The sequence below is a fragment of the Rattus norvegicus genome, chromosome 14 (assembly GCF_021556685.1).
Source record: "Rattus norvegicus strain SHRSP/BbbUtx chromosome 14, alternate assembly SHRSP_T2T, whole genome shotgun sequence".
Lineage (NCBI taxonomy): Eukaryota > Metazoa > Chordata > Mammalia > Rodentia > Muridae > Rattus > Rattus norvegicus.
The window spans coordinates 35,118,549-35,145,808 of NC_141547.1; the positions used below are offsets into that span (position 1 = coordinate 35,118,549).

A 27,260-nucleotide genomic window follows, 5' to 3' on the forward strand; every position below is an offset into this window, starting at 1 on the left:
GTCGTGGGCACTAGAGACTGGGAAGTGTGGGAGAAGCAGAATGTAGCCACGTAGAAGGCACTGAAGTGCACGTCTGGGTCTCTATAGCACGGCACTGTAGATACTGGTTAAACTAATCCATGATCATTTCCAAATGGCTGCTGTATAGAAAATTCCTGGCACATAAAACTGACTGATATCCAAGGCTACAGAAGTGCTTTACACCCTGGTTAGTTTGTCATACATAGCCGTCCTGTGTCAAGCTATGGGAGTCCACTCCATAAAGATGTGCCAGTGTTATATTTCAATAGGAAAAAAAATAGAAGCTTAAAAGTAGCACATCGAAAATAAATGGGAACAGGAGAGAGACAGACAGACAGACACACACACACACACACACACACAGAGAGAGAGAGAGAGAGAGAGAGAGAGAGAGAGAGAGAAACAAGTGTTATTCTCATCTTAAATTTAAGAAAAATATAAAACCAACCATAATGTCTTGTCAGCCAGCAGCACTTTGTAAGAAAAAAGAAAGTGGATAAGTTCCAAAAAACATTAGAAAGTGTTCACAGAGATATTATTAGGAAGTTTCTGTTATGGAAAAATACTGGAGAAATATTTATATAGTGTTTTAACAGGAGTGATTTGCATGCTGTCCTTCTCTACATAGGGAAGGAGTTAGGTCCCAGAACAGCTCATGATCCTGGACTCAACCACAGAACACTGGCTCTGGTGTTAGTATTACCAAGAGGCCCGCAGATTTCCATAGAAGTCATTTAATCTCTATAGATGACTTGCTGAGACCACATGCCATTGTGCTGAGCTCACAGATTACAACAGTCTTTAATGAGCTCAATCACGGTACCATTATCTCTAAAGCATCTACCATCGGTTATCAAGATGGCAGCCCCACCACTGACCATAGGCTGGACTCTCCATCTCCACTACAATGCACTGCCTGGGCTGTAAAGAGAAACTGGTTAGCCACACCTCTCCCCCACGCATACGCCCAAACTACCAGGGCCATTCTTTTATCCTGGAGTCGAGCAACGGACAACATCAGTGAAGCCAGGGTGGTTCGAGGCACTGGGGTAAGAGGCATGAATCAAAAAAGATTACGTAACACTACGTGTAGCTGGAGATGGGTACTTGATTTGAACAGAGCACACTGCCATTTAAAGTATCAATGGCGTCAACAGTATGTGTATTTGTAGAGATAACAGTGATGTCTGTGTACAGTGCGTTTGAGTTTTGTCCTTACGTCTTTCCAACTCATGGATCAGTGGGATTTTGTTTTTGTTTTCTGACCTATCTTCCAGGTCACAACTTTCCTCCAACTCTTTGTTTTTTTTCTGATGTTAAATCATTTCAGTGAATTTTTTTTATTTCAGTTGTAAATTTTTTTTAGAGTTCTAGAATTTATTTTTCTCTTTTTCCAATCTGTTAGGTAAGTCTTCACACTTTTAGTTTCTTGCCAAAATGTTCCAACTTGGCTTCTCCTTAAACCTGGAAATTGCATTTACTCTGGAGGCTGCATCTGATAAACCCCGTACTTGAAGCTTTGTTAGGTAGGTCTGCTTTTCACGTCTGTTGCTTCTATGGATGGTGGTTTTGGCTCAGCGTCTTTGACTGTGTGTGCTGGACAGTGTGTCTGAAAACACTGCAGAAATAATTTCATTCATATTGTCTTTCTCCAGGATTACTGATAGAAATAAAATTATTTTATTTATACCAGTAGGATGTGTGCACGTGTACATGTGTGTCACGTGTATGTGTGTGCATGCGTGTTCTGTACATGTGGAAGCCAGACGTTAACATCAAGTGTTTTCCTCTATCACAGTCCACTTTATTTTTCGAGACAAGTCTGTCACTGAGCTTGGCACTCACTGACTGGTTAGATGAGCTGGTTACTGACCCCCAGGACCTGTTTCTGTCACCTCCCAACACTGGAGTTATGGAGGAATGCTGCCACAACTGGTATTTCACAGAGGTGCTGGTGACCCAAACTCAAGACAAGGTCTTGATGCTTGCACAGCAAGTTACTTACCCGAGGAACCATCTTCCCCAGCCCAAATGTTGTTGAAATAATCACAAGTCAGTGGTTTCTTTTTTCCTGTGTCCTCTCCGCTTTATTTCTGGCAGTGCTGGGAACTGAAACTAGGGCCCCACGCACACGAGGCAACCCCTTTACCACCAAGCTCCAGCTCCAGGCCTGAGCTCAGCTTTCTTATAGAATCGCACTTCTGTTTCTAAACAAAAGTACATCAGAGGGATGCCTTTATTAAGCAGCATAGCTTACAATTTATGGGAGTCTCATTGCATGATGTCATCTTTTTCTTTTTCTTTTGTTTCTTTTTTTTTTAACTCCTGAGATTCTTCACGTGTATTCTCCCATTTTCATTAAACTCTAATTTGGGCTGTTACATATTTCTCCATTCGATGATGACTTCTTGTCTAAAATGGTTCACACGAAGTACTTGGGTGTATTCATGTGAAAATGATGGTTGTTCTCGTGATTGTGTCCTTCTTTGTAGGAGCCAAATCTAAGAAAAGAAAAGAACAGACATGGAAAACTATTCAGAAAGGTGAATAAGGTGTTCTTATGGAACACGTCAATCATAAGCTACCGTACTTTTCAAATCTTATCACACATGAGTATTGGTTAAAGCCATGCATAAAATACCGAGTGAAGAATTTAGTGAAACAGAAATTACAAAGGGTTTATGGGAAAGGTGGGTGGAAATTTTCACTCCCAAGCTCCTTCCTGGTGACAGATCATTTCAAAAGCACAAGTGTTCAGGGATCATTAGTTGATAATCCTGCTGGGAAATGTGTGAGATTTCTCTCTAGGCTTTGAGTACTACCTACCTTACAGGCAAAGGGATCAAGGTGCCTGAAGGCTTATCCATGTTTATTTGCATCTATATAAAATCTGCCTCGGCTCAGAGCTTCCAACTTACCCTAAAGCGCTTATGTGTTGCAAATTCCCTTTGCTTCCCTGAAGATTACTAATCAATATGACTACTGGTCAATATGATGTAATACCAAGTACCAAGAGCTAGGAGCACAGCATATGAGACCATGGACTTGCTTTTCTTTATGGGCAGCCATGATGTGGTGTAGATGGCAGGAGTCTGTTTACTTCACTGTGTCAGGGTGATAGTGGAGAAACAGTAAAAATGTACAGGACCTTGATTCTGTTGCTCTTTATCTACAACTAAACCCTCACAAAGGAAGAAGGAACGTGTCCAAGGATGTAAGAAAGCGCTCCTGGGAGATTTTCCGTAATAATGAGAGAATCAATGTGCAAGATCAACTTAAACTGATGATCTAAAATGGAATGCATCCGTCAATGAATGCAATCATGAAAATTTCAAAAAAATTATTGTGGAAGGAAGTTCATGTCATACTAGGTGGATGAGTAACACCAGAGTCACAAATAGGATACGTGTGTGTGTGTGTGTGTGTGTGTGTGTGTGTGTGTGTGTGTGTGTGTAGAGATAGATCATTTTATACTTTTTTCCTTACATTCACTAGATTGGCATTATTGCATGGTATATAAATGCAATATATATTGTATATATTGTGTGTGAGGTCAGTGAGGTGACAAACTGAGGCTTTCCGTGCTCACACCCTCACAGAAACATCAGTTCACACAACTACCCACGTACAAAAATAACTTGACACAAGTTGAAGAATCCAGGTGCATGATAAAAGTACTAGAAAGACATATACCTCACCCAGTCATTTATTAACAGATGTACGAAACACAACATACAGGAATTGCTTCGTCAATAAAATGGTTGCTTCCATATCATTCACACACTACTGTACAAATGGTCAGACTAGTCATTATCATAGGTCACAGTGGTCACAGGCGTGTAAGATTACTGTGATATAAATAGAACCTCTGGCACAGTGACAGCTTGTCCGTAGAGATGAGGCTCCTAGGTCACTACATATCCCATGACTCGGGTATGTGATGTCTTACATCAGATTATTAACAGTAACCAAGAGCAATGGCAAAAGCCTGTGGCGTTTGGGCTAGGGTGGGCTACAGGACCACCAACTCTACTGACCAACCACTCAAAAGGATAAACCCATACCTGACGCTGGGCTTCTGATGTGATAGCCCATGGTGTCTCGGGGAGGTTTTATCCCATCATGGTCTGTTTAAACTCTATATTAGAAAGCTTCTACAGTAGTATGTTTCTGTGTAGTGTTTTCAAAGGTCTTTGGTGTTAGTTGATGGCTTCCGGGGGAGGGAAAATAAGTTCTCTTCAGGATTCCAATCCCTGAGAGGTTATCTTTCTTCATCTACCTACCCATACACATACAGACACCAAACGGGCTCAGTGAGGAGAGAGAGAGAGAGAACAAATTTGGAAATTTGGCAGGGGGGAGTGATGTAGGATAGAAGGGAGAGGAGGGCAGGGAGGGGGGAAGGGGGAGATATGATCTTCGTAGAGTTATGTAATGTTTTGTATAAGTCTCTTGTAACTACAAAGAAAATCCTCGAAGGATAAATCAAGTCAAAAAGGAAGACATCAGGAAAGGAAGAATACAATAAAAGAAACTCAAAGCCATCAAAAATGATTGTTTAATGGAAATTCTGTAAGGTCTTTTCTTCAACTACTTTAAGTATAAATGGATTAAATTCTCCACTCATGAAACAGGTCAAAGTTAAATGAATTTTGATTGTTTGTTTGTTTGATTGATTGTTTAGATCCAACTTTAGGCTGCCCATACAATTCAATTTAGTGTTAATAGCTTTCACAACCTGAAATCAAATGGCTGCAAAGATACTCCATTCAAATGGCAACTAAGAGAGAACAAGATGGCTATGTTCATAGCAGAGAAAATAGATGATAAGTCAAAAACTGTCACAGGAGACGAAGAAGGTCATTATATAATAATAAAGGACTCAGCTCATCAATGGAATGTAATTGTGATTATATGCACACTTTACATCAAAGCACATAAGTATCTAAGGGGAGACCCCAAAGGACGGCATCAATAGAAGAAGAAGTCAACAACACGTGCAGGATGGAGCTCACACAACTCTGCAAAATGAACTCGACAGATATACAGAATAGTACAGGAGCAGACTAAACACATTCCAATTCACACATGAAACATTCCCCAGAATGGATCCTTTGTTAGGCCACAGAGCAGTCTATCTAAATAAATTTAAGAACACTTGAACCATATCAACTATCTTTTCTAAACATAGTAGCATGAAACTGAAAATCGGTGTCCGGAGAAAAAATTGCATAATACACATAAATATATATATATATACATATATATATGAATTAAAACAACATACTCACAAATAACCAATGACTCAGAAAAGTAATAAAAAAAGAAAAAATAAATATTGATGTGCATTTAAAGAAAAATACAACATACCAAAACTAGTAAGACTGGTTTTAAGAGAGAAGTCTGTGGCAAAACCTGTCTGAATTCAGGAGGAAAGATGTAAAGAGCTAAACTTTATGCTGTAGTAATCAAGAGGAAAAAAAAACCAAAAACAAACAAACAAACAAACCAGAGATGATGTGAGAAATTAAAAAATATGGGAGCAAAATAGTGAAAAGATAGAAAAACAGAAGATCAAAGAGAGTGAGGGTCAGCCTCTTGAAAAAATTTTAAAACTGGTAAACCTTTAGCCACGCTTTATTATTAAATAAAGAGAAACCCCAATAAAACCATGAGTGAAAGGTATCACAGAAATGCAGACCACCAGAGTCTACCATGAGCAATTATACACCAGCAAACTGGATAACCTGGAAATGGATTCATTCACAGAAACATGCAACCACCAGGACTAGATTTTGAAGAAACATAAAGTGTAAACAGCTTAGCAATGAGGCAGAAGACGGAGTCAGTTGTCGACCCTGCCCCCAAAACTTAGTTCAAGACATGGTGGTGTTGGTGGCCTCTATGCAACATGTAAAGAAATGTTAATGCTGGCCTGCTTCAAACTCTACCAAGAACTTGGAAAAAGGAGGAGGAGGAGGAGGAGGAAGGGGAGGAGGAGGGGGAGGAGGAGGAGGAGGAAGGGGAGGAGGAGGAGGAGAAGGAGAACCCTTAACATAAACACATTTTATTAGGTCAGAAATTTGTAGTAAGAAAACCTGACCAAAAAAAAAAAAAAAAACAAAAAACAAAAACAACAACAACAAAAAAAAACCACATGAGCTAAGTAGACTTTTCTCAAAAAACAAACAAAAAGTGTTTAATTAACAGCTGACAGTTATATTGGGGAAATGCTACCGGTCATTAACCAAGGAAACACAGGTAGAATCACAAGGAAGAAGATGATCTTGTAAGATGGCCGACTGCTGCTGCCTCTCTATGACCTGGTAAAGGGAAGCGACAGCATAAGAAAGACTGTGCTCAGGCTGGGGCTGGGGCTGTAGCTCCATTGGTAGTGCCTGCCTTGCATACAGGAAGCCTCGAGTTCAGTACCAGCACTGCACACACTTAGCGTGGACCTGTGACTACAGCAATGAGGACGGGTGCAGAACAATCAGGGGGCCAAGGTCATCTTTGTCTATCGAGTGAAGCTGGGATATAGATCCCGAGAGAGGAAGGGAAGAGAATAGGGGAAGGAAAGAAAGAAAGGCTGGAGTGGGGGGTGGTGAGTATAGTTTACCAAAGAGAGGAAGAGCTTTGGAAATTCACAAGGGTACTGACAGAACAGCTAAAATGCAATGAGAGAAAGATCGGTGGTGGCACCGGCAATAATAGGAAGCTAGCCTTGTGCAACCCAGTTCTGTGTGGCTTCCACTGGAGAGAGGAAAAACAGAAACTCCAAGCAGGAAGGAAGCAGGTGGTCCCAGTAAAAAGAGAATTAGTAATCTTCCCCTCGTGCTCACAAAAACCTCAAAACCAATTGGAGGTTTTGGTGAGACGGTGTCTCCTCTCAACATCTAGACGGTCAGCAGTGGAGAAGACTCCTACCGCCCTACCCTGTATGATCGGGAGGGGTGGAGGTTGGTGTCATCTGGCAAGGAACTTAGAGTTTAAAGCTAAGCCACCCTGACAACGAGGGACGACCACAGACAAAGCAGAAAGCTTGAATTTACCTGGGTGTAGCCTCAAAGTGAGGAGGGGTCTGTGTAGAAAGCGGGGAAGGAAACAGATGTGGGCAAGCCAAAGGTACATGTTACAGGAAGCCCTGTTCAAGCAGGGACATGCACTAAGAAAGGAAACTCCACCCCCAGAGGCTGGGAGCACTTCTACTGAAAAGCTTCTATAAGGCAAAGGACACCATCACTAAGACAAAGTGACAGCCTGCGGATTGGGAAAAGATCTTCAATAGGACAAAATGACAATGAAAAGAGCTTCACCAACCCTACATCTGACAGAGGACTAATATCTAAAACTTACAAAGAACTCAAAAGTTAGACACCCACAACCCAAGTATCCCGATTCTAAAAACGGGGCACAGAGCTAAACAGAGAATTCTCAAGACAGGAATCTCTAATGGCTGAGAAGCACTTAAAGAAATGACCTTAGTCATCAGGGAAATGCAAATCAAGACAACTCCGAGATTCTACCTCATACCCATCAGAATGGCTAAGATCAAGGGACAGCACATACTGGTTGTTGAAAGGTAGTTTCTTTAACGAGTGATTCAGAAAAACTGAATTTCCACATGTGGAAGAATGAGAAACTAGGGCCTCCTTCTGCTCCAGAAGCAATTCAGAACTGGCTGGAGACCAGGATGTAAGTCTGCACCTTTGAAACATAAGTAAAATCTAAGTGAAGCACTTGAAGAGGCAGGCAGGGAGAGGGCTTCCTGACAGGACTCCAGCAGCACAGAAAATAACCAGAACTGGCCAGCAGCACTGTATAAAACTCGACTGTTCTGTGAAGCCAACGAAACCATTGCTGGGATACAGAGGAAACCTCCAGAACTAAAAAAACAAAACAAAACAAAAAACCTTTGCCAGCTGTTCATCAGTCAGGTAATTAGTGTCTTGAATACATGGAAGAACTGCATCAAATAAATATCAAAAATCATCCAACCAATAAATTGAGCTAATTAAATGAATAGACGGTTCTCAAAAGAACACAGAAAGCCAATAAAATATTTGAAAAAAGTACTCAATACCCTTAATCATATGGGAAATGAAAGTTAAAACTGCTGGAGAGTCCAGCTTACTGCAAGCAGGATGATTCCTGTCAGGAAAGTAAATGCCTGTAGCTGCTGGTGAAGACGGGGGAGAGAAGGATACTTCTGCTCTGCGGGCGGTGCACATGTGTAGAGCCACCGTGGAGATCAGCCACCGTGGAGGCTTTCAGAGGCGAAACCTGGAACTGCCATTGACCCATCTACAGCTCTCCTGGGTACATACCCACAAGACTATATGTAAACGGACATGGCACTGCAGTCCCTGCAATGCATGCATGTTACTTCTCTAGTCACCTTAGTTAGGGAATGGAACCTCCCTCAGTGTCTGTCAACCTGTGGTCTATACACGCAATGGAGTTTTCCTCAGTCAGAGAAAAACTGAAATCATGCCTTCAAAAAGTAGACGCAACAGGAAATCGTTACATTAAACACAATAAGCCAGTTGCAGAAAGGACAGATACCCATGCTTTTTTTTTTTTTTTTTTTGCTTTTTTTTCTTTTTTTTTTTTCTTTTTTTTCGGAGTTGGGGACCGAACCCAGGGCCTTGCGCTTGCTAGGCAAGCGCTCTACCGCTGAGCTAAATCCCCAACCCCTTACCCCATGCTTAATATGTGAAATACAGACTGAAATGTGCGTGTGCGAGCAGCGCGTCTATGTATGTGTGTGCATATTTGTGACTGTGCACATGCCGTGAGCACCTGTATGTGTGTGCATGTGTGTGTGTGTCTATATATGTATGTGTGTGTTCATCTGTGTGAGCACGCATGTTCCTGTGCATGCCCATGGCATGTGCATCTGTATGTGTGTGCATGCTTGTGCATGCGTGTGTGTACATGTGTGTGTGCATGTGTGTAATGAAAGTTATAAAGGGGAGCATGAGGGGGGAAGAGACATAAGGAGGGTGAAGAGGTAGGGAAGAGACAGTAATTAATAAGTCCGTGTGACAGAACTCTTATCACACTGTCCAGGGGAAGGAGAGTTGGAAGATGGCAGTGGGGGAAAGAATGAGTAAGAATATAATGATATATATGTTTTTAAATGCCATGATGAAACCTATCACTTTGTATGCTAACTTAAGAGTTGGATTTAAAAGGAGATAGCTTTTAAATGGGGAGATAGCTCAGTCAATAAAACGCTTGCTGAGTACCATGGAGATCTGAGTTTGATTCCTAGGACCCTCATTTTTAAAGTCAGGTGCGGTGGCATGCATGCTCTTGCCATCCGGCGCTGGAGAGACAAAGACAGGCAGATGGGAAAAGCGCTAACCAGGTTAGCCAGGTTAGCCTAGTGAACTCTAGGCTAGTGCAAAAATACCTAAAAAATCAAGGTCAGCTCCTGAGGAATTAGGAACAACATGCCCAAGGCTGACCTGGGTCCACACACTCAGGAATATTATTCAGCCCTCGAAACAAAGGAAAGGCTGTCTTCTGCTGCACCACGGATAAACTAGGACCAGTGAACTAATCAGAACACGTCACCTCACCACCTGGGAAACAGAGACAGGGGACTCGAGCTGTTCAAAACCAGCCTGAATTAGACAGTAAGTTCAAGGTCATTCTGAGCTACACAGTGTGGACCCTATTTCAAAGAAAAATTTAAAAACAAAACAAGGACCTGAGATGTGGCTTGTGACTGAGTGCTGGCTAAGTGCTAAGTCTGGATTGTGCCAAACCATGTTTGATTCTCAGGAGAAAGAAGCCGGGGGAGAGGGAGAGCCTGCAAGCGAGAGTGTGTTCTCTCAGGTAGAGCTTTTTAAACTTACACTTGCAGAAGCAGGGAGCAGAGTAACAGTGGTTGCCTGTGGCTGACTGGCAGGAGACGCCAGCCGAAGGATGCGATTTCAATTGTACGGGGCAAGTAATCTGCTCTTAGGCAGTGACTAAAGTTAATGATGATGCAGAGAATATTCAAGACTTCCGAGAGAGTATGCCTTAATCCTGAGCGGGCCTCCCCCATCACCTTCATCGTTCTTGTAACAGAACAGGAAAATGGACGTAGCTCGGCCTCAGCTGTCTTGCCTCAATCAGCAGTTGTGGTTCACTAAAAATAGCATTTTGGGCTCTTGCCACAGTCTTAGTATATGAAGAGTAAAAAAGGAAGAAAATCTTTTCTGCCCAAAAGTTTGCTTTTCCATTTAAGAAGTCATCCCATTCAGCAAAAAGGTGGTCTCTGTGCTGCCTAGTTTTATATCAACTTGATATGAACTAGAGTCATTTGAGAGAGGGGAGCCTCAATTGAGAAAATGCCTCCACAAGATTGGGTTGCAAGCAAGCCTTTAGGGCATTTTCTTAATTAGTAATTCAAGTGGGAGGACCCAACCCACTGTAGTGGGGGCCACTGCTGGACTGGTGGTCCTGGGTTCTATGAGAAAGCAGGCTTGGCTGTAGTCACCTACAGCAGTTAGGATTGCTGGCCCTGGGGTCACAAGAGCAGGTGAGCTGGCCCTGGCCCTTGGTGGCTGCAGCACAGAGGGGAGTGGACCCTGCATCTCTCCTGGGCAGCACAGCAGTGTTGGCCATGGTAGAGGGGGTGCAGGTGAGCCCTGGGGTGAGAGCATGGGAGAGCTGTCCCCCAGATGGCTTGGGAGCAGAAGAGCTGGCCCTGCCCCTTCACTAACTGTAGTTGGAGAGCAGGCCCTGCACCTCACCTGGGCAACACAGTGGAGCTGGCCCTGATGGCCAAGGCATAGGTGAGCGAGTCTGAGAGTGTGAGAACTGTAAGAATGGTAGAGCTGGTCCTGCCCCTCACAGGCGGCAGCACTTGGGAGAAGCGTGTGACCCAGCAGCTCTGGAGGTGTGTGAGTGAATGAACTGACCCAGAGAGCAGGAGAGCTGACCCTGCCTCCTTCTGATAGCAGCACTGGGTGGCCTAGCCGGATCAGTGCTGAAAACCTCACCCTGGTAGTGCATGTAAGGGACAGACACCACCTAGGCCCAGATCCAGCTCTGCGTTAGCCCACCCCAAAATCCATGTCATCTCTGAACAGTCTGGATGCATGGACGGGTCAGTCCTGCCAATCAAAACTACAGGATCTCCATGACACAGGGTGTGGGCAGGATAACAAGGAGGAAGCTGGGTAGGAGGACCCAATATTGATAGTGTCACAGAAGACAGATATCTCTAACCAGACCAATGACTCACTGCAATGGACTTTTGTAAGTGAAGATGTGTGGACAGAGGGGTGCACTGTGGGACACACTGTGACATACTACAGCTTCCACAGTGAGATGTTTTCTTTCTTTTTTTTTTTTTCTTTCTGGAGCTGAGGACCAAACCCAAGTGAGATGTTTTCTATGCTTTGGTTTTTGGTTTTGGTTTTGGTTTTGGTGGTGGTGGTGGTGGTAGTGGTGGTGGGGTGTGTGTGTGTGTGTGTGTGTGTGTGTGTGTGTGTGTGTGTGTGTGTGTGTGTGTGTGCATGTGTGTTTGCAAAGGCAGGGAGACTGCAAAGGCCAAGAGAAGACATGAGAGGACAGGGAGATGAGCTGGACTGGGATGCATGCTGTGAAACTCACAAAGAATCAATAAAAAGTTAAAGAAAGAAAGAAGGAAAGGAAGGAAGGAAGAAGGAAGGAAGGAAGGAAGGAAGAAGGAAGAAGGAAAGGAAGAAAGGAAGCAAGCAAGGGAGGAAGGGAGGGAGGGAGGGAGGGAAGGAGAAAAGGAGGGAGGAAGCTAACTTAACAATGGATGGAGAGCAAGCCTCTGCCTCAGCTCCTGCCTCCCGGCTCCTGTTCTGCTTTGATTCCCTCTGATGATGAACAGTGATGTAGAAGCATAAGTCAGATAAACCCTTTCCTCCCCAACTTGCTTTTGATTGTGGGTCTCATAGTAACAATTGAAACTCTAACATAGACTCATGTTCTGAACGTGATACATGTTCATGGGAATGATCAGGCTAATGATGTGCAGTCCCTCTTTTCTCTGGCAAGAATACAGAGGCTGACCCCACCACCCCATGTATACCTAGCAGGTGAGAAACACAGCAACAAAGGCTGGGTTTTCCCTTGTATTAATCACTACACTGTGGTCCAGTTGTCTCCAGGAAATACAAGGAAGTACTTTTATCCCTGACGAAAAGGATTGAAGTGTACTTCTATCCCTGACAAAGTGAAACCTGTTGCAGCTATGAGCTAGTAAAGTAGAAATGGCGAGTGATGGTAATGTCTAGGACTCGCTCAGCATCGGGGTTGACATGGAAGTCCTGTCTCACCAGCCACTGTGGCAGAGAAAAGAGCACGAGCGTCAAATCATATGCTTGGCTACAAACAGATGTCTTAGACAACCACCGTTAAAAACTAAGCAAAATGAAACTCAATAGCTCTTTTCCTGGGAGGACACCTGCGCGTTAGAGAACCGCCCACACTTCACAGTCTCGGTGAGAATTGCCTGGGAAGAACTTTTTTTAAGTCCCCAAACCAAGCATCATCACAGGGAGTCCCAATGAGCGGATTTGGGGCAAGACTTAGCAGTGCCATTTTCAAACGCTCTCGGGCTGAATGGAAGGTTCAGCCAGCGAGAAATCGCAGCATCCCTGTGGTGCTAATGGGCTTCCTTCCTCCTCAGTAGCTCTGTCACTGACTAGTCACTCAAGCCTAATGCAATCATATCCCTCAGCCCGAACTTCCTCCTCAATAAAATATTGGTTACAGCAGTTAACAACCCCGTGAATTAATCTGAGGTAACACATAAAGAGTCTAGCACAGAGCTGAGACAAGAGAGCACTCAAAATGCCGTGGTCGTGTTAATGATGGTGGTGATGATGATGATAGTGGTGATGTTGATGGTGATAGCAGTTGAGGTGATGGTGACAATGATGGTGGTGGTAGTTAGTGGGTGACATTTTTTCCCTGTGGCTAGGGCTATAATACATTTTATTACAGAAAGCCAAAACCATAACTTCAACCCATGGGTTATAGTCTTCACCATGGCTTCCTTCTCTTGAAATGAGCCTCCAGAGTCCACCACAATCTTGAGCACGTATGAGGGGATACCTGGTCTCCATGAGGACATATGGTAGCTTGTATCTGCTGTCTATAGTAAACAGGCACTCACGCACCCACTCACCTCGGGTTGAAATGAATGTTCTTGGGAACTCCTCTGTGGTCTATGACGACTCTCTGGTTGTCTCTGTAATTGAAGGGATCATCTGGAATCCTGAATTTGGCCATCTGAATCTCAGAGTCACTCAGTTCAGCATGAGAAATCCTTGCATAACCCAACCTGCAGTAGAATTAGAAATGGTTTCTAAAATGTCTCATTACAAAAATATTCTAATGAATACAGCAAAGGCCCAACCAAATCCCAGTGAATGCTAATGGCTGGCACCTTCTAAGTTAAGCTAGTTCCCCATTTCTAACTTGACTCCGAGTATTAGGACTAGAATTAACTTGATTTATTACCCTAAATATTAACAGAAATACTATTTTCATAACATGATAAATGAATAAGGAATGTGTACATAGATTTAATTAACTCCACTTAGCAACCTTGCTTTACTTCTGTACTTGGATGAACGTTTCGTCTACACAAACTGCTTCCCATATAATTATGCTTTGAGTTAATAACAGGATCTCTTCAGACTGACAAGTGTGCGTGCTTACATTTTTTTCCCTTCTCCTTTTCAAAATCCAAATACCTCGTGCATATTTCTAGGCACATTTCCTAGTCTAAAATCAAAGACTTTGTATGTCTGCAAAAAAAATTTCCACATCCTGTTTGGCTTACAGTGTCCGGCTCTCTGGAAAAGTCAAAGTACTTTGTAGACACTATCCGAAGAGTTCTTAGTGAAGTTCTCACATGGGAAAATGAATGACCCACTTTTCATTTTCATTCGTTTACATCCTGCCTCTTCCAGAAAGGGCATTTGCATTGTGTTCAATTGCTTATGGATTTGATGAACTTTCCACGGCAGCATTTTAGGTTGTGGGGGTGGCCAGGAGGTAAGATGAAGTCCTTGCTCCCAGTGACCATTTGTTCTGGTTGGAGGGCAAATTAAACAAGTGTGTATGTAGAACATCCATCAGACGGTGATAGATACATCCCGTGGGAAAGGATGGGGAGTAAGGAGTCCAATGTACTGGAAAGGCCAAGAAAGGTAAAGGCTCGGAGGTAGACGTGTGTGGGGTTTGGGGACTCAACCAGGACTGAAGGAAGAAAGGCAATGGACTTGGGATAGAAGGGAAGTGGGTAACAGAACCCTCCCTCCAACACACCTGTGAGGATGGATCCCAGAGGAAGAGGGGGGAATAGAATCCATCAGAGGGGGTGAGGCAGAGATCTGTGGTGGCTGCTGGGTAGAGCACATGCCATGGGAAGGTGGAAGTGGAGAAGCTAGGGAAAAGGTAAAAGAAAGGGGGGCTTCAGCCAGAGTGGGGGGACCTGCGAGAGAGAAACAGAAACAAAGAATCAGGGTGGGTGGAGGTAGCCTACATTACCACTGACAAAGGGACGAAGGGAGGGACAAGAGCTGGGGCCCTGTCAGATGGGGGATCTGAGCTGTCACAGGTTAAGGCTTTGGGCTAAGCTTGGGGCACTGTGGCTCTGGGTCACTCCAAAGCACTATCTCCAGCAAATCTGGGCTGTTTATTTCGCGAATCTCCAAGATCAAAGTGTTAACCTGTTTCACAGATGCGACCTTCAAGGCTATTCCTGAAGCCCTTGAAGATAAGAAATTGCGACTACATAAATTGTTCCCTGAAGAGGAAGGCTCCCATTGTCGTTAAAGTATGAAACCTACTAAGTGCAAGGGTAAGGAGCTGGGTGATTGAGAGCCAACACTCAGAAGGCACATGCCAAGGAATGGCCATGTGAGCCCTGGACAAGAAGTCAGCCATGAGCTCACCCAAAGGGAGAGCCCTCACCAGACCCCAACCCTGCTGGCTTGTTTGTACAGGTTCTAGACCTTTGAGAATATGACTGGCTTTTATTTAAACCACCCACTCACTCTGTATTATCTTGCAGGGCAACCAGGGTAGGACAATGGACACACTGTAACACATGCACACAGGCATGCAAGCATGCCTGTATGCACACAGAGAAGCACCACTTATCATAAACATACTGTGTCCTGATGGCTAGTCACTTTGTGCAACTTGGAACTGTTATATCTAGCTCAGTCTACACCAAAGCTTGTTTTCTAGAATTCTGATATCCTGTGACAAACTAACACTTGAACACAATCTTCTCAATGACAATGTTCTCAATGTTCTCAATCTTAGGTATGAAATGATTTATGAAGCAGTATGATCTTCTACCATAGCTCTTTGGAAACTGAAGCAGTAGTTAGCCTAGCTCTTGGGCAGCTGTCTGAGAGCAATGGCTGGGCCTCTTAGAGTCTTCGAACCAGTGTTGTAACCAGAATGAACTTTATAGCCCCTAAGTGGTTTCCTGAACTTCCTTCAGTAAGTACAGGAGCCAACCAGGTGAGCCATCCAGGGACCAGTAAGGTCCCTAATCAAAGTCCTTAATACAGGTCCATAAATCCTTGCAAGATCTACTCCCTTCGCAGTGTGACAGTGTTCACCTGCTACTCATCCACCTTTCAAGCCCAACACATACTGCAGCATCCCTAGTGTCACCCTCTTCAAACAGAATGCTCTTGTGTTAGGGTCTCTTTCCCTATATCTGGAAGGGTCGTCTCCCAATGGTACCTTTCTTACAGTGCCTGAGTTATACGTCATTGTGTTTAATACTTTACAGGGTGCAGGTGAAGGCAGACAAAATAAAAAGAGGCTGTCATTGGATGAGAAGGAAGGGAGGCAGGAACGGAGATTTTAGAAGGAGAGGGAGAAGCTGGAGAGAAAGAACTGGGAGAACATGGCGGTAGATGTTAAGATACTTCTCTGCACATAGATGAAGGTTCTAAGGGATGGGTGTGTACAGGATTTTGTGCTATCTAGATGGGCACATTATATCTTATCAATTGGATCAGAGGATATTGTGTGGTGCGTTCTTTCATGTGGCGACTTAATTGAGTTCAAAAGAAGGTGTGGTGGTCGGACACACCAAGCCCGCCATGGAATTGGGATGTGTATGCCTGGCGTGGTAACAACCCACTAAGGGAGCTGTGAGTGAAAACAAAGGAGCATGGCAAAGTGCCACACTGGAACAGCTCATGGACCGCCCAGGTTAGAGAGTACCATGGGGGCCAGCATGGAGCCGCTGAGATTAGTGCTAGTTCCTATGGCCACAGAGCCATAGGAACTAGCAAGAGAGTGACCGCCTGGGTCAGAGGGAGCCCAGGAGAAAAGTCGTGCCTCTCCCCCTCCCCCCAACAGCAAGGCCCTTATGATACCTCTAACTTAGCTTAGCTAGTTCTGTCTTCTTAGACTATTAAGGGCCAACATTGTTAAATCGTGTAACCAACAAAATCAACATCTATAAAGAGCAGTGAAAAATAATTGCATCCATGACACTTTGCCTTCACAGATTTTTTTTTTAATGCCAGTGCTCACCTGATCAGGCCCCGATACATGATATATTCACACCATCTGTCTCGATCTGAGCTGTCAATATCCTATTCAAGGGCAGAGAGGAGAATGCTTAAAAGATAGAAAACAATGCTTGAAATTGAATTGCTCAAAAAAGAGAAGAAAGAAAGAAAAAAAAAAAAAAGATGAACCCATGCCCCTCTCCGTCGCTGCACTGGATGCTGGGAACTAGAAAGATGGGTAAATCTGCAGTTGCACCCCAGTCTCACCTCCCGCAGCTCTCCAAATCCATCAGCCCCAGCAGAACTGAGAGCCCTGACATCAGACCCCAGTCCTCACCAGGCTCTGCACCCCAGCTGCACCCCAATGCCTCAGTAGCTTGTTTGGAAAAAGCACAAAGGATGAGAAACGCCCTGACTTCTTTCTTTGCTCTCCCTTGCCTCTCTGTGCAAAGGGAATCCCATCAATAGATCTCCAGCTGCCTGGTACTTAACTTGATGCCTGGTGTTCTGTGGGTGCTTGCTCTGTGTTTGCTAAATCAGAGCATAGACAGAAACTCATCCAGGAGCAATCAAGACTCTTTTGATGTTGAAGGCTTGAAACCAGACTCATTTTTCATCGGAAAAGGAGAAAGGGTTTTTTTTTTTTCTATAATGTACTGGAAAAACTATAAATATGGAGATTTGTGGATGAAAGAAGAAATCGCCACTTTCTTCTCTTTAAATAGCCTATAAATAATATATTTGTATTTGACTTTTTACCACCTCTAAATTTTAACTATTAAAATCTAACTTAAAATACATTTTATATCACTACAAATATGACACACGATTTATGATTTTTGTTCGCTACATGATGTGTACCCGGATGCTAATCTTACGTATTATTTACATTCTATGCTCCATTTGTATACAAAAGAGAGTGTAAATAAATCTCAGAAATTAAACTTAAATGCTTAATAACTGTAAAAGCAAATAAATAAGAGAAGAAGTGTTCAGCTTGCCTTGGGAAAGAGCAATCTAGTCATTTAGCCATAGATACTAAAGCTAATCAGCTATACATCTGTTAAACTGTTACTTTACTTCATTAGAATTTTATACAGTGTTGTAAAATTTTAAGACTAGAGAAGTTAATTACTCATTTCTTAAGGAGAAAAATCTATTCATCCAAGCATATACGATTAAAATTCCTCTACATGTCAATGAACATCCTCAAAGAAAAGTAATATTAGAGTCCATTACCAATCAAAACAGCCTTTAACCATTATACGGGGAAACCAACAGAGGGCAAATGAAAAGCCAACTTGGAGGCTGCGTCTCACAGAGAACTGACAAACCTGTGATTTCAAGCCCTAGGTTGCCCTTTGATTCTCCTGACCCTTCCCTGAGAATTAGTGCATTCTCTTTTCTGTCTGTCTGTCTGTCTGTCTCTGTGTTTCTGTCTCTCTCTGTCTCTCCTTGTCTCTCCCTCTCTTTCACCAACCCATAATAGCTATCAGTCGAATGTGATTTGAACACACACCCCACGCCCCATGGGTTTCACGGAATGGAAGCCTGGACTCCATTATGGCCATGTTAAGGTGTGGAAATTCTGTAGGTCAGCACCTTGTCAAAACTGGCTAAGTCAAGGGGTCACCTCCTTCAGAGGGGTTAATGCTGGTCTCACAGAGCCAGTTGCAGCTAGATGAGCCAGCTGTCATAAAATGAAGCTGCTCCCTGTACTTGCCCCTCTCTTCCTGGGGCCATTTCCAGTACCTTTCATCTGATGCAGTGGGACGGCCTGAATAGATTAGGGCTGCCTAATCTTATAATGCCAGTCTCCAAAACAATAAGGCAGGCAAATGTCTTCTTCACAGACTACCCAGAACCAGGTACGCTGTGGTGATACAACCCAGAGCAACAGAGTGCAGTGTCCTCCCAAACTTCTTAAAGGTCTCTAGCAAGGTTGCCCACACCAGTGGCTTGAAGGACTGCCTGGATACTGATTCCTCTCTGTAATCCTGATTAAGCTCCTGGATTCTAGATCTCTATATCCTGCCCTCTGGATAGACCACACACATGCTTTAAACGCAGCTGAATTCCTCCTCTTTGCAATACTGTTTTTCTTCTCTGCAATAAACGTCACCATCCCAACGAAAACGAGGCCATACTTCTATCTCGTCCATGAATACTGAGCCCAACTCATCTCCCCCTGTTTCCCTTTTCCCAGAGATCCATCTCCCTCTGTACATAGCCATCAGATTGGATTGCTCTACCTCCAGTCCTTGTCCACTGAAGCACGAGCACGGCTGAAATCCAGTCAGAGAAATGAAAAGCAAAGATCACTCTTCTGGGGTGTGCGTGCAGAGGTGATCTGCCTTCACCCTTGGCCTCCCTCTAGCTCTTTCTCTATCTTCCCCAATAGAACACAGATGCTGTTTTACATGATCGGACCATAGGACTGGAGACCAGGGGAGAGGAGGCCATGTTGGGGGATAGGGGGAGGCGGGGCAACAACAGAGGCCATGGCAGACGACACAGAGTGAGTGTCATATCAGGACTGATTCTCCACCAAGGCTTCGAGACCGAGAACCATGCTTCTCTTTCTTACTGCTGCCAGCTGAGCGTCTGTCCCCTGCCAAAACCCTCATTATGGCATGCTCTCTGTCAACTTTCCGATGCTGTGCTCTAAGGACAGAGCTCTCTACTGAGCCCTAATCAAACACAACAACTGCGTTCTCGCTATACATTAATCTGTGTCATATTCTGGTGCATGGATCAGTCTCTTGGGGGTTTGGTTTGTATATTATTTCCTAAGAGCTGGATTTCATCGGGTTATCCTGAAGAATTGAAATGTTTTAGACCTAGAGAGGTAAGTGCTAATCTGGGATCATTGGTAAGGCCCTATGTGACTGGACGCCCCTCTTCCTGATTCTCCATTTCAGCTTTTACTCACAGCCATAGAGCTAACTTTCCCCACGTGGCGGTTTCCATTTTCTAAGTACAGTTACAATCACAGCTGAAGGCCCGTGGTGTCCTTCCTAGGTGTCTTTGATGTTTCCCATATCAAGGAGTGAGGTTGATGATCCTTCAGGTGAATGTGACAAGAATTATGATTAAAGCAGAGGTCACACTGTGCCACTTAGAAGGGCAAGTCCTAGAGGACAGTGCAGGCTCTCCCCTTGTTTACTCACTCCAGAACCCAGCCACCATAAGGGAGGAAGTCAAATAGCCCAGGAGTAGGAGTGATGGTCTTGAGCCAAAAGCATCTCCTGTGAGTCCTCCACACAGGAAACCGTGTAGTACCCAAGACACCACTCACTGGCCCTGTATGGAGCACAACTGAGCTGCCCCACTGAGCCCGGCCCACAGCACAGATGGGTGAGCACGCTGATGTGTGTGTCCTGCTGTTTTGAAGCAGTAGGCTGTGTAGTGCTTTTTGTACTCACAAAGCAGAGAATACATGAAGTTGTCCGGGTGCTGGGAGGGTTACTCAGTTGGAAAGGGGCTTGCCACACAGACCTGGGTTCAGATCCCCAGCACACATATAAAAATCTGGGCACAGTTGGTATACACTTGCAATTCTTGCCCTGGGAAAGCAGATGCAAGCAGATCCCAGGGTCTATTCCATGAGCTCCAGGTTCAGTGAGAGACCCGATCTCAAATTAATGTGAAAAAGAATGGAGGTCACATGATGTCAAACTCAAATCTCCAACTACACACACACATAAATACACCCACTCGTGCACACACACACATACACATATATGCATGCACACACATGTGCATGCAAGTACACACAAACACACACATGCATGTGCATACATACATGCACACATACAAACACACATGCACACATACATGTGCGGGTAAGTGCACAAAATACACACATGCACACACAAACATACACATGTATATACACATGCACAAACACATACATGTGCATACACATGTGCATGGGCAAGATACACACATGTACACAAACACATACAAGGTTTTAGGGTTGGATTTTTTTTAACTGTGTAGGAATAAAGAAGCAGTTAACTTAGTAGATCAGAAGTCATATTAAACTTGTGTTACCTTCACATGGCCATGTTTTGTGAGTTGTGTGTAGTCTCTGGAACCAGGCTCTGAAGTGATGTAGCCCAAAAATATCACTTGATTTGAACAATTTTTCAGCAGTTTTGAAACTGCAATAGCCTGTAGCTTCCTGTCAAGGTCATCTCTAAAAAAAATGCAAAAGGAGTCTCTTCATGACATGTGTAAAACAAAAGAAAGGCAGGTAACCAAATTCCCTCAAAATATCCTCAAACGGTAAAAACCAGAGCTATTTCTATTGGGAAAGGGTCTGAATTTTTACAATGAACAAGACATAGAACCACACTTCAAACTGGGCTTGACAAACGCTTGACTAAGAAGAACCTTTCTCTAGAAACCAGTGAGTCAAGTTCATTCAAAAATCCTTCTTAGGGCCGAAGAGATAGCTTAGCACTTAAGAGGACTTGCTGTTCTTGGAATGGAATTTGGTCATGTCACGCATCCCTGTCGGCTAGCTACAACTACCTGTGACGTCAGCATCAAAGCATTTGTTACATTCTTCTGGCCTCCTCAGGCACCCACACTCATGTGCACATCCCCACTCACAGGGACACACAGGCACATGGTTATAAATAAATCAAACCTTTAAGTTTCTCTTCCAAACACAGAATCTGTTCAACCTTTTTTCAGTATTAAATCATGGCAGGTGCGGAGACGCGGCTCAGTGGCAGAACACTTCCTTCACACACAAAGGCTCTACGTTTACTCTCAACATTGTGAGTGAATTTAATACACAAGTAAATGGAGAAAGTGTGGCAGTGATGTGAGACCGGGTCACCAGGATCACAGCTAAAGAATGGATATCAAAGCAAAAGACCCAGGGACACTCGTAAGAGGGAGAGTTGTAACCTTCATAAAACAGCCCAGGCTTGTGGAACTACATTGTTACTTCAATGGAAGATTTTCTGAATGTCTCCTCTGCTCTCTTGCCCAAATACTGGCTGTGTATCTTGCCTTTAATATACTAATTACTGTAGGCATGAAACAGATAAATAGGCAAGCTTTCTTTCAAGGGACTTCCAGTTCCAGAAAAAAGAACATCATGTTTGATATGACCTAGAGACACCTTGGGAACTTCAAACAACATGAATTTAATATAGGGGATTGGTTACTTGTGTGATGAAAAGCCAATCGGGGAGCAGAGATACAATCTGAGGTTGGCAGCAATGAGACACTAGCACTGTCTCTACCACTGGAAGTAGAACTGACAGAAGTGACCCTACAGGGTCAGTTGGAAGCCAGCACTGGCTAGAGGGGGATGGGCTAATGCAGGGACTTCCATGAAAGTGATCTAGGTACTGCAGCCACAGAAGAGGCTCAACTGCTGCCAGCGATACCAGAAAAAAGCCCAGAGAAGGGATAAGAAATTCTCAGGTGTCTTCCTTTTATTGCCTTCCAACTTTGTGCCTCTTGTTGACTAAATCCATCTAGAAAGCAGAAGGCAAAGGACTCTGGGATATCTCATTCCTTGCACTATATAGACACGAGTGGGTCCAAAGGATAGACCCATGAGTAAATGAGTAGTTGGCAAATAAAGGCATTTTCCTAGAAAGAAGGGTGAGTGTTACAGGGACAAAAGGAGATGGGGAAGATCGATGGGAACTGAGAGCACTGGAGAGATCTTGAAGAAGATTGGAAGACAGGACCTAGCAGAGTGTACGTGTTGGACGGCCAGTGCTACCTATCACTGTGAAAATGTGAGGAAAGAAGGGAATGTCACATAGTGCCCTTGAATCCCAGCAGTACAGCTATTTATGCCAATGGCCCTGTAAGGACAGGGAGTGTGTTGTTGTTGTTGTTGCTGCTGCTGCTGTTGTTTTCTGTAGTCTGGTTTCATGTGTAGATCCAGGCATGTCTGAGCGCCCGTTTTGTTCTGAATTCTTCCTAGTTGTGTGACCTGATGGTGGACATCATCTAACTTCTCTCCACCTAGTGTCTCTACAAAAAGGATGACAATGTGGCACTTTGCCCATACAACATGAAGATTAAACATGGCCGCCACGAATGTATGGAGAGCTACCACTCAAGACACAGTCACGACCTTGTATGGCCATCAAGGCTCAAACGTACAAACCACAAGCAATAGGGACAATAATCTAAAGGGGTTTTTGTTTGTTTTGTTTTGTTGTTTTTGTTTTTTGTTTTTTTGTTTTGTTTTGTTTTTTGTTTTTTTGTTTTGTTTTGTTTTTTGTTTTTTTGAGATAGGAAGAAAGGTTATTTCATTTTTAAAAAATCAAAGTAATAGGTTACTAGTACTTCTTGGCTTCTGTAAACTATTAAGTAATCCAAAGAAACCCACTCATGATTCCCGAAGTGTGTCACCACAAAATCCACCAGTCTGTCGGAGATGTTAACTGTCATGGTTATGGCTGGTGCGATCTCGCCCTCTGGTGACGGAAGAAGGTGATGTTCCGATCTCACAATCGGGTACCGAGACAGAACCATAATCCTGTAGGAGAAAGAGAAAAAGCAGAGCAGTCTGGTTCTCAGCCTGTCTAGGAGATGAGACGAAGGAAGCGCATTAAAAAGTCAGGTCACATGACAGGTATCCACCGAGGGGCGCTCAGAGCAGGAGTGTGGTGAAGACGTCTATGGAAGTCTGTATGCTAGTCCATTGCCTCTTCCTAGTCAGCCCATCCTGCTGTGTTAATCACAGTACCAGGTGCTTTGCAGCAAATGCCATTGGAGACATAAAAACAGCAGTGTTGATATAATGAAAAGCCCACCTGACTTCTTGTGTTGTTACTGTAACAATATCCCAAGCCACTTCTCTCTCTCTCTCTCCCTCTCCCTCTCCCTCTCCCTCTAGCTTGTTTTCTTCACGCATAGCATACTATCCCACTACCTGTGCGCGCTCTCTCTCTCTCTCTCTCTCTCTCTCTGCAGCTTGTTTTCTTCACCCATAGCACATAACACAGTCTCAGACTGTCTGGTTTATTTCTTTGTGAACATGTTTCTAGTTGTCCTTCAGTCTTTGCAGAGGACAGATTCCAGGATTCCCATAAAAACACACAAGTTCAGATGAGTGTCCTATGCAAAATCATGTTACATTTACATACAATCTTCCTGAGTGTGTTAATTCATCTCTGGGCTATCTTATAGTATCTAAATTAAGGCCCATACATTAGTTCATTTACTTGAACTCAATAGAGTCCATAATCAGTGGCGAATTCAAGTTTTACCTTTTTTTGAAACTTTCTACTTTTTAAAGACTCATTTATTTATTTATTGGGGTGGGGGTGCACCTGTCTGTGCTCACAGAGGTCAAAAAAGGGAGTCAGATCCCTCAGAACTGGAGTTCTGGTATTTACAGAGTTTGCTGTGTATAGTGGGATCTTAACTCTGGTCTTCATGATTGTGTAGCAAGTGCCTGTAGGTGCCTTAGCCATCTCTCTAGCCCTGCTCTTTGAAACACTGTAGACTTTTTCAAATATGTTTAGTTTCAAATTGTTTGAATTCAGGAGTAAAGAAGCTGCTATGGAAGGCCAGCTGTGTTCTTGTCTTTTACACTATACTATAACTTACCTGAAAATATCAGACAGGATCAGCATTGTGACCCCCCCCCCCGCCCCCAGCCTTGAGGAGCTGATCTGGGTGAAGAAGCAGTAATGTCCAGCCCTCAGGATCCACTGTGAAAATTCATGGCTATGCATAATGTTAGCACTTCCCTTCCTCCCTGTCACTGGGTCACTGAGACATAGTCACAGGACAGTGCCAACTTCCCAGCCCAAGCCATAGCTTATCCTCTGCTTAGCATTAATCCCCAAGCTCCACTCACCCCCATGTGTGATCCCTGGTGCTTGGCCCAAAGTCTGTATAGAAACCCAACTTCTCCCCCAGCCACATGGTTAAGTCATTGTTCCCCATATAGGGCTTAGAAGCGTCACTCTCCAAAATGGTAATAAAATCTGCACCTGTTTGGAGGAAAGGGGACCAAAAAGCAGCCGGTAAGGAAGCAACAGTATAAAAAGCAATTAACAGAAACTTTATGGGTTTATTACTGTTTTGTTTGGTTGAGGCAAGGGCTCGTTTGGTAGTCAGGGCTGGCCTCTTAACTCATGATTTTCCTACCTCTACCTCCCAAGTGCTGGGGCTACAGATGTATACCGCCATACTCAGCAGAATGTTATTCTCGACCCTCACCTCATGAACCCCAAAACTAATCATTCTTATGCATCCTAAGAATATGGCTCAGATCTGTGCTGGGTGCTTATAACTTAATTAAAGCGTAAGACATTTTAAGGAAGGAGAAAAGTATGACTTCGCTACACTTTCTACTATTTTATGTTTTTTTTACTTGCTTTTTTGTTTTGTTTTCATTTGTTTGTTTGTTTGTTTGTTTGTTTGTTTGAGACAAGGTTTCTCTGTGTATCCCTGGCTGTCCTGGAACTCAGTCTGTAGACCAAGCTGGCTTCGAACTCAGAGATCTACCTACCTCTGCCTCCCAAGTCCTGGGATCAAAGGCGTCTGTCACCACTGCCTGACTTGTTTTTAAAATAGTCTTGACACTTTCCCCAGAAGTTCAAATAATCTTCATGTCATTTACAAATTTGCAGCTTATGTGCAGAAACAGTAGAATACTGTACACTTGGCTTTTTATGTTTTTGAGACAGGCTGTTATGTAGCCCAGGCTGGCCTTGTAATGTAGCCCAGGCTGGCCTCATAACGTAGCCCAGGATGACCTCGAACTTCTGTCTTATCTCTACTCGCAGAGTGCTGGGGTTCACAGGTATGTGTCACTGTGCCTACTTTATTCAGTAGTAGGGGCTGAACCCAGGCTTTGCATATATTAGGCCAGCACTCTACCCACTAAGTCACATCTCCAACCCCACAATGACATTCTAGTCCAAGGCAAAAAGCCCCATGGTACTGGTATAGAAATGAGTTTGTCAGCTTTTCTTAGACTCTGCACTGACGTGTCTGTGAGCCTTCTAAGCAGGACCGAAGCACTTCTCAGAGGCTGTGCTTCACGTGGAGAACAGCCAGAACCTTACTCCTTTACTGTCGTGCTGCATACACCGTGAAGTGTTCAGACCTGGATCCCCACATGCTGCGGGATGCTTCATGAAGAGAAAACTCCTCAAGGGCACAGAGACAAGATTGGCCTTGGGGCTTTAGGAAAACAATTTTCTTTTCCTTTTCTTCTTTTTTATGTGTGTTAGTGTTTTGCCCCCGTGTATCCCTGTGTGCAGATGTCAGATCCCCTGTAAGTGGAGTTACAAACAGATGTAAGTCATGTGAGCGTTGGGAATTGAACCTGGGTCCTCTGGAAAAGCAGTCAGTGCTCCTAACCACTGAGCCATCTCTCTAGCCCCTGAAAACAGTTTTCACCATACATTCAACTCTTTCTGCTTGACAGTCCATTAGGTTCTTAGATCCCCAGGTGACAAGCGCAGGAGCATCTCTGACAGCAAAGGCAGAAGATGAACCTCCTGTAGCCACCCAGTACGATAGGCTGTTCAGGATCAATGAATTGATTGCTCCAAAGGACAGCTGAGGTGCGAGATTATAGACCTGACCACGAAGTGAAGCCTCATTAGGGACTTAGCACATACAAAGCAATCTTAAGACTCGGGGACTTGGGGAGAATAAAAGGAAGCACGGTGGTTTCTCAGAACCTGGAGCCAGTTTCAGCAGGACTCACCCGTCTGCTTGAGCAGCTGAGCAGACCGCTCTAGATTGGACCATCCTTCATTGTCGTATCCAAACCTAAAAGGCCAGATGGCAGCCGAGACCACGTCCGCTGGTGCCTGAGGAATTGTTGAAGTGATAATTTTGTATAACTATGAACAGTGGAAGTTTGGGGTCCCACCCTTCTCTACCTCTCTCCTATTAAAATTCACATTTCAGAAAAGAAAATCCCATAGGCATTTACCCAGATTTAAAATATAAAAATAAGGACCTTACCTTATGGTCCTCTCAAAGCAAATTTGTGAACTTCTAGCTTAAACTTGGCTGCTCAGACAAATGTTTGGAAAGTGTTTCTAATAACCATTGCTTATAGTGTGTGTGTGTGTGTGTGTGTGTGTGTGTGTGTGTGTGTGGTGATGATGATGATGATGGTGATGCATAGAACACTACCTATCCCCATTAAATTAGTCCCACCACAGAAAAATCATAAACAAATGAAGTCACACACTTAACAGAACCCTAGCCTTAACAGATGAAGTTGAGTAACACATTTCCATGGGAATGAATCACATGAAGACGGTTTTAAGTTTTTTAAAAAGTGTTAATGTAAAACAACAGAGTGGCACACTCCTTCAGTCCCAGAACTTGGAAGTCAGAGGCAGGCAGATCTCTGTGAGTTCCAGACCAGTCCCAGTCTACAGTGCAAGTTCCAGGACAGCCAAGGCTACATTAAAAGAACAAACAATCAAACAAACAAACAAACAAAAATCCTGTCTCAAAAACTCAAAAAAAAAAAAAAGGTGTTAAAGTTGCAAGCAATGTAGCTGGAATTAAAAACACAGACACAACAATATTGACAATATTGTTTGGGCTTCTATAATATGCCTTAACACTGTGGAAAAATGCATGGGGATTGATTTTTAAAAATGCTTTGGGATGGAGAACTGGCTTAATAGTTTAGAATGTACTGGTATTGCTGAGGACCTGAGTTCAGATCCCAGC

At 43.8% G+C, this 27,260-nt stretch overlaps 1 protein-coding gene across 2 annotated transcripts in view; it reads right to left on the reverse strand.

Annotated features, from left to right (window-relative positions):
* Positions 1-1,164: 1,164 nt before the first annotated feature.
* Positions 1,165-27,260, reverse strand: part of Cwh43 (cell wall biogenesis 43 C-terminal homolog) — a 47,439-nt gene continuing 21,343 nt past the window's right edge. Inside the window, exons 10-16 of one of the 2 annotated variants that reach the window (XM_087582986.1) lie at positions 26,272-26,377; positions 24,406-24,541; positions 22,927-23,076; positions 20,610-20,754; positions 16,576-16,637; positions 13,187-13,342; positions 1,165-2,522 (exon numbers count right to left, since the gene is read on the reverse strand). In XM_087582986.1, the coding sequence (XP_087439112.1) occupies positions 2,444-2,522; positions 13,187-13,342; positions 16,576-16,637; positions 20,610-20,754; positions 22,927-23,076; positions 24,406-24,541; positions 26,272-26,377 (834 nt within the window). In that variant the 3' untranslated portion in view covers positions 1,165-2,443. 2 annotated transcript variants of the gene reach the window in all.